The 13,089-nt window shown below is 37.0% G+C and overlaps 2 protein-coding genes across 6 annotated transcripts in view; both read right to left on the reverse strand.

Annotated features, from left to right (window-relative positions):
- tbc1d10b (TBC1 domain family, member 10b) overlaps positions 1–2,481 on the reverse strand; it is a 19,342-nt gene extending 16,861 nt beyond the window's left edge. For 2 of the 4 annotated variants that reach the window (XM_016539957.1, XM_016539960.1), the window contains exon 1: positions 1,486–1,920. The gene's annotated coding sequence lies outside the window, so the exon portion shown is untranslated. The other 2 variants (XM_016539961.1, XM_016539959.1) reach the window with 2 other exon arrangements.
- Positions 2,482–7,673: 5,192 nt separating this feature from the next.
- Positions 7,674–13,089, reverse strand: part of LOC107729456 (3 beta-hydroxysteroid dehydrogenase type 7-like) — a 19,372-nt gene continuing 13,956 nt past the window's right edge. For both annotated transcript variants that reach the window (XM_016539962.1, XM_016539963.1), the window contains exons 5-7: positions 11,148–11,247; positions 10,307–10,469; positions 7,674–8,736 (exon numbers count right to left, since the gene is read on the reverse strand). In XM_016539962.1, coding sequence (XP_016395448.1) covers positions 8,321–8,736; positions 10,307–10,469; positions 11,148–11,247 — 679 coding nt within the window. In that variant the 3' untranslated portion in view covers positions 7,674–8,320. The remainder of the gene's footprint in view (positions 8,737–10,306; positions 10,470–11,147; positions 11,248–13,089) is intronic.

Raw genomic sequence — 13,089 nt, forward strand, 5'->3', positions numbered from 1 at the left:
GCGGAAGCGCAGGGGAGAGATCAAAACAAAATAACTGTCACTAATTAGAAGTACAAAATGAGGATTTGTAAAGAAGAGTGTCAGAGGATTTCGATATATGCCAAGAGGAGACTTGTTTTCCTTTGCTAAAGTAAGGAAACTTTGCCTCCTTTGCTCCTGTTAACAAACGTTGGTTTTCACGAGACTCACTGGCGCATGCGCAGCACTGACCTCATACGTCATCCTCCCGGAGCTGCTTCTGTGTACAACTGTGAGCGCAAGCTACATTAAAGTGATTATTACGTTTTGAATATGGATATTTCTTACGAAAACGCATCGATTCGCTACAGAAGGCTTTTGTTCACCCCTCGGAGCCGTGTGAGATGCTTTTTTTTTAATGGATGGGCGCATTTTATTTAACTGCTTTTGGACTGATGCATGCAACACCCGCTGAGTGGCATTAAACAGCTTGAAAGATCAAAGACAATATAAATCTCAAATTCAAAAAATGTACCCTTATGACTGATTTTGTGGTCCAGGGTCACACATATACATATATATATACGTGCGTATATACTGTCTATACAACTAAGCACTCCTTATGTGTATGTTCTTTATGGGAAAATGCTTATGCAATTTAGCTTATTGGGTTCATATTCTGGTCGCATCTGCTTGCTGGTATATAATATGCGTCATCAAATATTTTATTTAAAAAAAAAAAACTGTAGTTTACAGCAGAAACGGTTCAATCAATTCACTAAAGATTCTATTCAGAGGAACGATTCGTTCATGAATCGGACAATGCTACTTTTGTGGGACCCATACACAAGAACTGTGGTCGTTCCGGGTATCCAAGCCTAGTAATATCTGAAGCGTAAGGACAAATGAGTAGTAAACAAACCACACATGTGGCTTTTTATTTTTTTATAAGTTTTTAAAAAGGCAACGGTATAAACCTGTGAGCTGTCAGTTATACTGTGATTAACCACATGTGAGGTGACTGGACAATAATACGGAACCGGATACCGGGAAACCTCCATTTAAAAAGGCCAACCTCTACACAAAATACATTATGGTTTTAAACACAAGACTAGAGTCATAAAACACACAAGGTCATGAAGTGAGCAGACAGCACCTGAGACAAGCTTACCCGCCGGGTCGCTGGATTTGTGACTGCCAAGTTTAAACTAAAGCTGCTAATCGTGCTGTCTGTCATGCAACAGCCTCTCAACAACACAAACGGCCTTTATATTGCTAAAAATCACCATTCACTCCACGGTTTAGGATTCACAAGTTTTTAATTGTAATGTACTCATTGTTAGCTGCTGAAATTGGCCTGCTAACCTGCTAGCTCGTGTCTACGGTAAGGTTATCCAGTGCGGCCGATCAGCTCAACTTCCCGGTTTACGGTGCTGGAAAACAGTGCTATTAATCGTGTCCATCTGTTCTGATACATCTGTGCCCTCTGAGAAGAGATAAAAGAAGATCTTTATTATTCAGACTCACCCGCAGCTGTCTGTCCCGGGGGGGGGGCTCCTGTCTGCTCCGGTTACCGTGACCCCCCCGCCGCTGCCGCTGCCGCCGCTGAACGAATGTAAGGGCGGGAGCGAGGCAGGCCGCTGGTAAGCCGCTGGGCCAATTGAAAAGTCCTAAAGATAAACCCGAAAATGCTGGGGCTGGGAGTCTGAGTGTGCCGCTGGGCTAACGGTGTTAGCTAAACACTTGCCGCTCCGCACTGCGTGCCCACTCATCCGCGCGAAAACAGATCCGTAGCACTGCTGGCATTGAGTACACTTGTGCGGTGCGTTTTAAAAAGTCAGGATACCTCCCTGAAATGTGAACCGGGCAGCATCGCTGGAAGAGATAAACACGGCCCTGCTGACATCTCGCTGTGTCCGCATTTCCTACAACCAACTCAGTGACAGCGACGTGCGCGCTCCCGCCTCGCAGCGTCGACTGACGCAACGACGCCCAGCCAGGTCGCTCGCGCTAAAATAGTTCAACAAAAAAAGTCATATTTATTATAGATGAATCCCAGTCTGGTTTCTTATCGGGGAGGCATATTCCCGCAGCTGTCTGTCCCGGGGGGGGGGGCTCCTGTCTGCTCCGGTTACCGTGACCCCCCCGCCGCTGCCGCTGCCGCCGCTGAACGAATGTAAGGGCGGGAGCGAGGCAGGCCGCTGGTAAGCCGCTGGGCCAATTGAAAAGTCCTAAAGATAAACCCGAAAATGCTGGGGCTGGGAGTCTGAGTGTGCCGCTGGGCTAACGGTGTTAGCTAAACACTTGCCGCTCCGCACTGCGTGCCCACTCATCCGCGCGAAAACAGATCCGTAGCACTGCTGGCATTGAGTACACTTGTGCGGTGCGTTTTAAAAAGTCAGGATACCTCCCTGAAATGTGAACCGGGCAGCATCGCTGGAAGAGATAAACACGGCCCTGCTGACATCTCGCTGTGTCCGCATTTCCTACAACCAACTCAGTGACAGCGACGTGCGCGCTCCCGCCTCGCAGCGTCGACTGACGCAACGACGCCCAGCCAGGTCGCTCGCGCTAAAATAGTTCAACAAAAAAAGTCATATTTATTATAGATGAATCCCAGTCTGGTTTCTTATCGGGGAGGCATATTTCAAATAATATTAGATTAGTGTTGGATATTATTGATTACTCTGGTTTAATTGTAGATGAGAGCTTTATTTTGTTTTTAGACTTTTATAAAGCATTTGATTCTGTTGAACATAAGTTTCTTTTTCTTGCCTTAGAAAAGTTTGGTTTTGGTCCTTTTTTTATCAAAGCTGTTCAAACACTTTATGCAAATGCAAACTGTTCTATCAAATTGAAGACGGGCTCATCTTCCAGATTTAATTTGCTACGTGGAATTAGACAAGGCTGCCCGATCTCACCGTATTTATATTTATTAGCTGGTCAACTTCTTTCTGTTTATCTTGGGGCAAGCGCTATACAGGGCATTAATATTGCAGATAGAGAGATCATACTGAGTCAACTCGCAGATGATAGGCCTACTACACTGTTTTTACGCAACTCTGCTCAGGTTTCTTTAGTTATTAATATTATTAGTTTATTCTCTCGGGCATCAGGCTTACACTTAAATATCCACAAATGTGAACTATTTTCAATCAAAACTTGTTGTCTGACAAACATAGATCGCATCCCAGTGAAAGACAAAGTTACTTACTTGAGTATAGTCGTTTCTAAGGATATGAAGAATAGATGTGTTGATAACTTTTCCCCGATTATGGAAAAGACCAAAAAGAAACTAAATCTATGGTTACTCAGAGATTTGTCTCTCAAGGGTAGAACTTTACTTTCTAAAGCAGAGGGTCTTTCACGTCTCGCTTATTCTGCTACATCTCTTTATGTCGATGCTCAGACTTCCAAGACAGTTGACCAATGTTTATTTAATTTCTTATGGAAAAATAAGAAACACTATATTAGAAAATCTGTAGTTATGAATTCTTATGAACTTCTTATGACTTAATTTCATCAGCTTTTCTACCCTTAATTATACATTTAAAATAAACTGGATTAAACAACACTTAAAAAATCCCACCTCTTTATGGAACTTTATACCTAATTTTATTTTTTCTAAATTAGGTAGTCTACATTTTTTGCTCTTATGTAATTATAATCCTGACAAAACTCCTTCCAAATTATCTCACTTTTACAAACAATGTCTCTTATCATGGTCTTTAATTTACAAGCATAATTTTCCCCCACACAGTTATATAATTTGGCACAACAGAGATTTGCTGTACAAGAATAAATCAATTTATTTTGATAATTGGGTTTAAAAGAATATTATTTTGGCGAGTCAGTTATTCAATGACCAAGGAATTCCTTTAAAATATGAGGAGTTTTTGCCACATTATAAAATCCCAATTACAGCAAAAGAATATGCTATTGTTTTTGGAGCTATCCCTTCTGGGATTATTATGTTTATGAAAGGTTTTAATAACAAGGTCTCTCAGATTGTGCCATATCTCAATGTATTTGATACATATGTCGGTAAATTATCCCTTGCCACCAAATCAAATAATAAGAGCATTCGTGCTCTGTTCCAGAATGAGGTTGTCTCTTGTCCGAATGCCATCTTTTATTGGAACAGACATGTAGGTGAAATTAACTGGGTTAGAGTGTGGGTTTTGCCTCAAAAATTATTTTTGTACAATAAGATCAAAGAAGTGTCTTATAAAATGATACATCGGTGCTATCCCACAAAATGTTTTTTACAAAGGTTTATTTCTGAGGATTTTGATGTAAATTGCTCCTTCTGTGGTCTCCAAACTGAAGATTTGTCTCATTTATTTTGGTATTGTGAGTATACTAAGAATCTGTGGAAAAACATTTTGAGTATTTTTTGTGGTATAATTCCTGAAATTTCATTGAAATATGAAAATGTTATTCTGGGTTATACACATTTTGAAAGAGAACAATCAGATGTTTTTTATTTACTCAATCTTATTTTGTTTCTCGCCAAATATTTTGTACACAAATGTAAATATTGTAAGTGTAAGCCTTTCTTTAACCTTTTTCTGGAAGAGTTAAAACTGTATATGTATTTGATTTCTGACTCTTCCAATAAGAAAGCTGTAAAAACTGTGAATCTTTTTAAAAGGTACATTATTTTCTTACTCCCTGGCATGTAGTATATTAATGTCATTCTGTGTTTCATATGTAATAATAATAATAATTTAAAAAAGTAATATTATTTGTTTTCAGTTCCTTTCCAGTTTTAACGACTTGTAGTTCTCAAAACCCGTGAGTATTTTTATATTTATATCACTGTATTTAAATCCTCTTATTTTTTTCTTTTGTCTATTCTCTCTGTTTTATTTTATTTCTCATTGTTATTGTCTGTATATTGTTTTGAGCATTAAATAAAAAAAGTAAAATAACAAATAAACATAAAACTGTTATATATAAATACAAATTAAATGTTAATTGTTCTTTTGGTTACACTTTATTTTAAGGTGGCTTTGTTACAGTGTAATTACACAAATGTGACCCTGGACCACAAAAGCAGTCATAAGGGTGAGATTTACATTTACAGTACATCATCTGAAAGCTGAATAAATAAGCTTTCCATTGATGTATGGTTTGTTAGGATAGGACAATATTTGGCCGAGATACAACTATTTGAAAATCTTTACTTAATATCCTAATGATTTTTGGCATAAAAGAAAAATCGATCATTTTGACCCATACAATGTATTGTTGGCTATTGCTACAAATATACCCGTGCTACTTATGACTGCTTTTGCGGTCCACGGTCACAAATAAGTACTGAGTAATATTAATAAACAACAGGCTATCGACTATAGGATTAGAGTTACTAAGGGCTACTGGTATTACTATAGTACTATACTATATTGTATAACAAAGTCACTAAAATAAAGTGTTAGGCTACAGTTTTTGTTTGATGCTGTAATAATAATAATAATAATAATAATAAATTCATACATAATGATTAAAGTACTGACGCAGTTAAGTGATTATTATTAATCATATAATTTTACTTAAATTTAACAATTTACTAACCTGAAGCATGTTCTTTTGGGTTATAGCTACAAAAGGGGCCATACAAAAGACAAAATCAGTTACAGATTATATGAATACAAAACCTTTCTTTCTTTTTTTAAACTGAGCAGTTATATTTAGAGATAAGGTGCGAGGAAAAGTTGGAATCTGATAATAAATGCAATATAAAGGGAAATTGCAATACAATAAAATGGTTAGAGAATAGATTAAGAATGTTAAGTAGTTAAGAATGCCATTGCAAAATGACCTTAAATGTATTATTCAAGGAGGCCAATAAAGCAAATTTATCTAGATTTTACATAAAATGCATGTATGTCTATAAATGTAGCCTATGTCATGTCAAGAAAATAGGCAGGTCATTCTAAAGATGAATCTAACTGAATAACTAAATCTGTAACCAGGAAATGAATAAAAAAAATATATAAAATTTAGAACAGCGATGAACTGGTCTTAACTTTTTGTACGAATACAGTTTTATATAACCAAGATTTAAATTATGTGGATGTGGGGGAACTGGGTGAAATGTTGCCTCGTTTCATGAAATTGAAACGCCAGAGTGAATTACTCGGATTGGCCATATTAACCACTAGATGTCGCAGTGGACATACAGTTTGTATCTGTAACTTAAACTAATTTCAGTATTTCACTCGAGGTTAAACCACAGGCTGTTAGTGTTGTTAAAACTGTTAAATTCCACTCATCCATTACATAAGAATAAATATTGTGAGGATCACTATGGAACTCCCAGGAACTCCCATGAGTCATAGTACAGCTCATTTTAAGGTAATGCCCATAAATTGAAGCCAGTTGGGAACAGCCTTGTGTTTTTTCTGATCCTTAAAGGTTTCTATTTTTATCTGCCCCTGTAAAGTTTCTAACTACATTCAAAGGAACAGTCCACACGAAAATGAAAATACTGTCATGATTTTTTTCTCTCGCAAACCTGCATGAGCTTGCTTCTTCTGTGGAACACACACACAGAGAAAAAACAACAACTGTATTTTCCAACTAAATGCGCAAAAGATACATCTATCTTGTGCACTATGCATTTCAAACTTTCATCTTTAAACAGATAGAATCTTCCATATGTAGAATGGTTGCTATGATACCTCTAGTCTATAACAATAGAAGCTGATGTGGAAAATCTGGTCTGGTTTTTGTGAGTCACTGTAATAATTCTTTAAGATTGTGGTTCAGAGAGAAAAACTGCAATTACGTTACACACAAGGGATTTGGCAGCTTAATTATAGCAATTTTAACGTTGTTAAATATATAAAAAGCACCAATAAATTATAAAGTTTTATGTACTGCAAATTTTCTTTTTAAATAAACCCAAAAGTGCTAGAAGGCAAAACTTTTGAGTGTAAAAATAGTGTAAAATGTAGATAAATTGACAAATGATCTAAATAGAACAAATAATCACAACAAAAAAATAAATTAATTAAAAAAATAGCCAAATGAGGTTTCCTTTTGCTATTTAAAAACTAGTCAGAAATCATGAGATTAATCACTATTATTTCATTCTATTGACAGCCATGTCCCCCCCCGCCCCGTTTCACTGCTGTGCGTCTCCTAACAAAACACAGTAGGTATTTGACTTGAAGCAGCACTGCACATACCATTCTGTGTATGACATCAAAATACTGCAAGGACGATTAGAGAGCATTTTTGACATTTTTGTTTTGAAGTCAAATAAATCTTGCTGTTTTGCTTTGCAGTGTTCCTGTTGTAAAGTTACACAACTACAGTTGTGTTGCTGAGTTTTAAAGCAGGTTTGATTTCCCTTTTCTTATCAGTCCGTATTTACAGCAATTTCACTGTCCACTTGGTTCAAATGTGGATAAATGGCTACACAAGATGTGTGCACACACTGCCAGAGCTGTGAGAGATCACTACCATCCTGCTTTTGTGGGGGTGGGTAGGGCTGACATAAAACAGGAAACTTCATTTTGGTACTCAAGTACTTTTAAAACCAAGTACTGCAAGTACAAGTAAAAATCTCTTTACAACTTTCACTTGTAGTAATAGAGTTGTGTACTTTGTCCACCTCTGCATTTAAGTAATCTAATGGTAGGTAGAAAGAAGATCCAATGTACTGAAAACTAAACATTTTCCCCGCACTATATGTGCATAAAGTTAAAAAAGCTTAATACTTGTGTATATAATAGTTTAATTTGTTTTGCAATTCTTTTAACGGAAGAATTAGCAATGTTTCATACAAACAATTACATATTTTAATAAACAATTAACTTAAATGCTTGTGCTCATTAGCACATAATTGTCTATATAACAGTGATGTTATGAAATGTTTCTGTGAAATGATTTGGACAAAGAAATGTATAAATATACACCTATATGTGGTGGATTACATAACACTTAACTGATAAAATACATTCAGCTATCAGATTAACAGAATACAATATGCTTTGTATTGCAGGATTACTATCAAAATAGCCTCACTTGTGCATTTTGCATGAAAGTGCTTGTATGTAATGTAAAGATTATGCTCCCAGCTGTTACTATTACATCAATAATTAAAACGTTTTTATTCATCTAATAGTTCACTGTGATCATATCAACTGTGATTATATGATTAAGAGGTGCTCTGTTTACGTGTACTTATATCAAAACACATACTGAATACTGCAATACAACATCCAAATGTTCATCATCAGGTGAAAAGTCATGACACATGCTTGACACACACGGTCACAAAACCTCTCATCTTTCATTTTTGGACACGGATGCGTTTATGAAAACTGTCCTCCTGACACTGAAGCAGCTGTTAGGTGTCCTTAGTGCGGGTTTCTAAAGGGAACGTGTTGACCCAGCTCTGTGTGCGGGCCAGGCACTCCTCCCAGCTGTAGAGCGGTCGGTAGTGAAAGTGACGAAACGCCTTGTCTGTGCAGACAGTGAAGGATGTGCAGGCCACAGCGAGTGTGTATCCGTTGAGCAGTGGGGTGTAGTTGTAGAACGGCTTCAGGAGCCAGCGTATCAGGTCGTTCATCCATGCTATGAACCACAGCACCCACACTGGCACGTGCAACGAGCGAAAGTTGAAGGCCGACAAGAACTGCATGTTGAAGTCATCGTAGCTCTTGTATGGGGAGTCATCATAGCAGAAATAAAAATCCCCACCCAGCCTATCGGGATGTTCCCGCAGAGCACGTGCTGCTAGCAAGTGCATCCATGCCACGTTCCCTGCATGCACAAAAAACACATTCAAGGTCATTTAAAGATTACAGGATGAGTCTTATGCAACTTAATTATAGCAATTTTAAAGCCATTACATAAATATACAAACAGCACAGATAAATTCACGTTTTATGTACTGCTGTTTTTCCTTTTAATAAAGCCAAGAGTACTAGGGGGACCACAGAATTGAATTGAATTAAATTAAATCATTATTCTTTCTAAAGACTAATCACAATTAACTGATTCTATTGACAGTCATGGTTTACTTATGGTTTATGCTTGAGGTTTATACAACTAAAAATAAACTAATAAAAAGTTCAATCTTACTATATATTTTCTAGATACTGTTTTATATGATGTTTATTTTTCACATTGCAAATGTCTTTATATAAAACAAATATATGGCTACCTTTTTAGGAAGGGGGGTCCTTGCATGGAGATCATTATAATTAGGGGTCTGTGGCATCAAAATGTTTAAAAACCTCTGTCTTAGACTAAGGTCTGTCCTGTGACAGATTTTTTTCAGATTCAGAGAAAAAGGAGTGGATTGAAGGGGTGGATTTCCAATCCCATCCTCTTCTAGCATATAATGAATATGTAATCATAGTGTATTAAATGTAATATAATCATAGTAGTTCAAACTAATGTATGTATTCATATATATATATATAACAAGCAATGTCATTCATCTGAATCATTATATAATCAAATGTTTATATTTTTTATTAGAAAAAGAGTTATCAATTTGAACTTTGCTCTTATTCATTTTACTTTACTGGTCTGATGATAGTTTTATAAGACATGTAAAGGCAAGTGTGCCTATAGGGTCATGAAGGTCAATAATGCACCATGTATCCACTACACCTATACATGCTCGCTTTACAGTTCCATTGGTTACTATATGTTAAACTGAATCAGAAGTAGAAATTCTTGTTTCTCAGATCAGGTTTTTTCTGCATGAATGTATTGTTCTGTTCCAGTAATGTGCTGTAGCTCAACCTTGAAAGGAAGAGATTGTGCCTGTTTTATCTAATTGTTTGTTGTATTTGAGAGGCATGTGACCATGCCAAAGGAACAGTCTCCAGCAGACTTCAACAGCATGAGAAGAGTCCTTCTAGAAATTTATGACTCACCTATGACCCTTATCAAAGTTACATGTACGTATATAGAACAAGGGATGCCAAAGCTAATGTCTTTATCTTGCATTGGGGACAGAATACCATGTTTGGCTAGAGTTGTCTGTACTGTTAACCTACCAGAACCTGTAGAAATTACGTCATCTGATCATCCATATGACCATAAGTACTAGTGTTTCTATATTCGAAGTTAGTTCGAGGCTGGCTTCTCTTATTCATTTTCTATGGCCTTTGGAAGTGTTGAGAATTCTGTCTTCAGTAAACTCTGTCAACTGATTGAATTTCAAATTTGACTCCTGGTCTTCAGTGAGCATATTGATTTGTCTACGGGGTTTAACTTTAATTCCCCTACAGGATAAACTGACATCAAATCAATTGAAATTCTATCAAAAAACTCCACTGTTGCCATGTTCACTGTGTTCTACTGTCACCATGGTTACCTGCATAGACCCTTCCGTGCTCTGTGTTCCGTGGAACTCCCTTGATCAACCAACCACCTGTCCGCACCCCATTCAGATAGAAGTCCTTCATGAGCTGATGCTGTTCCCCATAGATACCTGTTGGCCGTAGTGAGCATGTGTAGAGAGTGTTCCCTCCCTTTACCTAATCATGGAGAGTGGCACAAAGGAGAGAAAGAAATCAATAATTGACATCAGCAGAAAAGCAAAGAGATTGTCTTTCGATTACATTACAGTTCACTCAGATGCAGAAGATACATCAACAGCGTTACAAAGATTTATAGTATTTACTGGGAAACGCCAATAAATGCATGGCTTGCTGAAACAAAAAGAGCAATGGCGTAACTATAACCAACCATACACAATAATTTAAGGCTTCCAACATGAGTGCTATGTGACGTTCATTTCCCTTGGGTTTGGGTGGGTGCAGTATTGTGCAAAGTTGGAAAATAGCAACTAGACCAATGAAATGAGAAGCATGAGTTCCAATTTCATCGAAATGTCAGTAGATTTTATTAAACCAAGTTAAACTTTCTAGACTGGCAAAAATGCAAACATGTAGTATGCATCTCCTGAATGTAGTCTTAAGAACAAATGGTGAGTTTAGAAGAACAGTAATTTAATACATGTGAATTAAAGATAGGAAACAGCTTTAATAATGGCTAAAGAAAAATGAGAAAGCTGCTTCTATTTATTAATCAAACACTGTGTTCGTAAAAGCCGATTGTACTTTTTCTATATAATTAAACATGCTAAAAAGGGAAATTCAGGGTCCATTCTAAATCAATGCGTGATTGTTGTACTCCACTGGATTGTGTTGTACCTTTGTGCCATTGGCTCCCAGCACCATTTTCTCAGCTGCAGCTTTGGTCTTAGGGTAGGGCATCTCATGGAATATATTATATGGAGTATCCTCATTCCCTCTGTGTCAAGGAAGAACAACACCAAGAGTTAAAATCTGGGCAAATGAAAAGGTAGTTAAGTAATAGGTAGCAGAGCTACTAATAAACAGAAGGCATTAAGTTGAAGCCTAAACCAGGTCCTTAACTGAAATCATGTGCCCGACCGACCAGTGCTGTCAAATTATACCCAAACTCAGACCCATAATGCTCACTCTCTTTGTATATCCTCTGCCCTCTAAATGAGTAGACACAGATGCATTCTTCCAGCTTGCACAGAAGAAATGTGAAATGCATGCACAGAATGACACTATATCCAAACGATGACCCAAACATAACAGATTCAAACAAAGTTGACGCCTATCCCTGTCTGTCCTTGCAGAGAGAGTGTAAAATCTAAAAACGTTAGGTAAAATATTGGATTTGAGTATGTATGATTATTAGTTATTTAAGGGTTTGAGTTGGTTTGGGGTTTGTTATTAATGGCAATTATTTATAGAAATATTTTGTTTCATTTTACTGTAGCATTTAATATAATGTAAAAGAAGCAGATATTATAACACATTTCCAAAGAGGTTGTGAAGTTTTTTTTTTGTAATAGGTGGCTATGGCATCACACACTTTCCAGCAAAAAACAACAACAACGTTTAGCAACAATATTAAATATCAAAACACTCCACAAGGACTTGATAAAAATGTGCAGAAAAGGAGAAAGAAAGGGGGAGAGATTAAATATAATACTGATGCTTTTAAATAATTACATTTTCATGTGAATGTGTGCATGTTTATGTGTTTCCAAAAATATAGGAAAATATTTCCATTTACTTATATCACTCATATCTGAGAGGAATAAAAATCTCTGTGTGTTTGTGTGTGTTAGTTACTCTCCAAGGAAAATGTTCATGTTTTTAGCACGTGGCAGTAATGGAAAGCTTTCAAGCCAAGGCTTTGCTCTGTGTGCTGTTTAAGCAACTACTTAAAAGTCATCCTAAAGTTGTCATTTGGGTCACCGATAAGACCGAGTGACATTTTTCTTTGGTTGATTTCTGGGCCAAACCACAACAGAGCATTCACAAACTCATACACATGATCCGCCCCTTCCAGGTTTGTTTATTACATTTTTTTTGGCTAATGGATTGTGCTTTCAACAACCAATAACAGTGTAGTACTTTTAAACCCACATTTTAACATCATAACATGCAAAATACATGGGCTTCCTTCAAAATCAGCACAAAAAAATGTGGGGGGAAAAAACACCAGATTCCATCTGGGCTGACTATTTACAGAGCTGGCAACTGCTACTTCAGAAATCGTAACATTAGAACATGTGACACTTCATCACAAGACGTGCTTTGAGACATACAAGTGTCACTTATCAGGTGACTAATAGGAAAACAGCATAAACATAGACTCTCGCTCTAAAGACATTTTTTGAAAGTTGAGATAGTTGGAATAGCATTCCCAGAGCATGTCCATCTTGACTGTGGCCTGTAATTCTTCAGCTTGAAAGATATTTCAAGATGGAATGTTGTGTATGTTGTGAAATTCTGCTATGTCATTCCAGAATGCGTTCAGCATGTTCAAACCCTTCCCTTCAATTCTCTCAGACATTCCCTCCATGATACCCAAATCCTTTAAACACTTTTAAAGGTATACTCCACCCCAAAATGAAAATTGTCATTAATCACTTACCCCCATGTCGTTCCAAACCTGTAAAAGCTTCGTTCGTCTTCAGAACACAATTTAAGATATTTTGGATGAAAACCGGGAGGCTTGTGACTGTCCAATTGCCTAAATTACACTGTCAAGGTCCAGAAAAGTATGAAAGACATCGTCAGAATAGTCCATCTGCCATCAGTGGTTCAA

This window comes from Sinocyclocheilus rhinocerous, unplaced genomic scaffold, assembly GCF_001515625.1.
Source record: "Sinocyclocheilus rhinocerous isolate Xijiao unplaced genomic scaffold, SAMN03320098_v1.1 scaffold697, whole genome shotgun sequence".
NCBI classification, from domain to species: Eukaryota; Metazoa; Chordata; class Actinopteri; order Cypriniformes; family Cyprinidae; genus Sinocyclocheilus; species Sinocyclocheilus rhinocerous.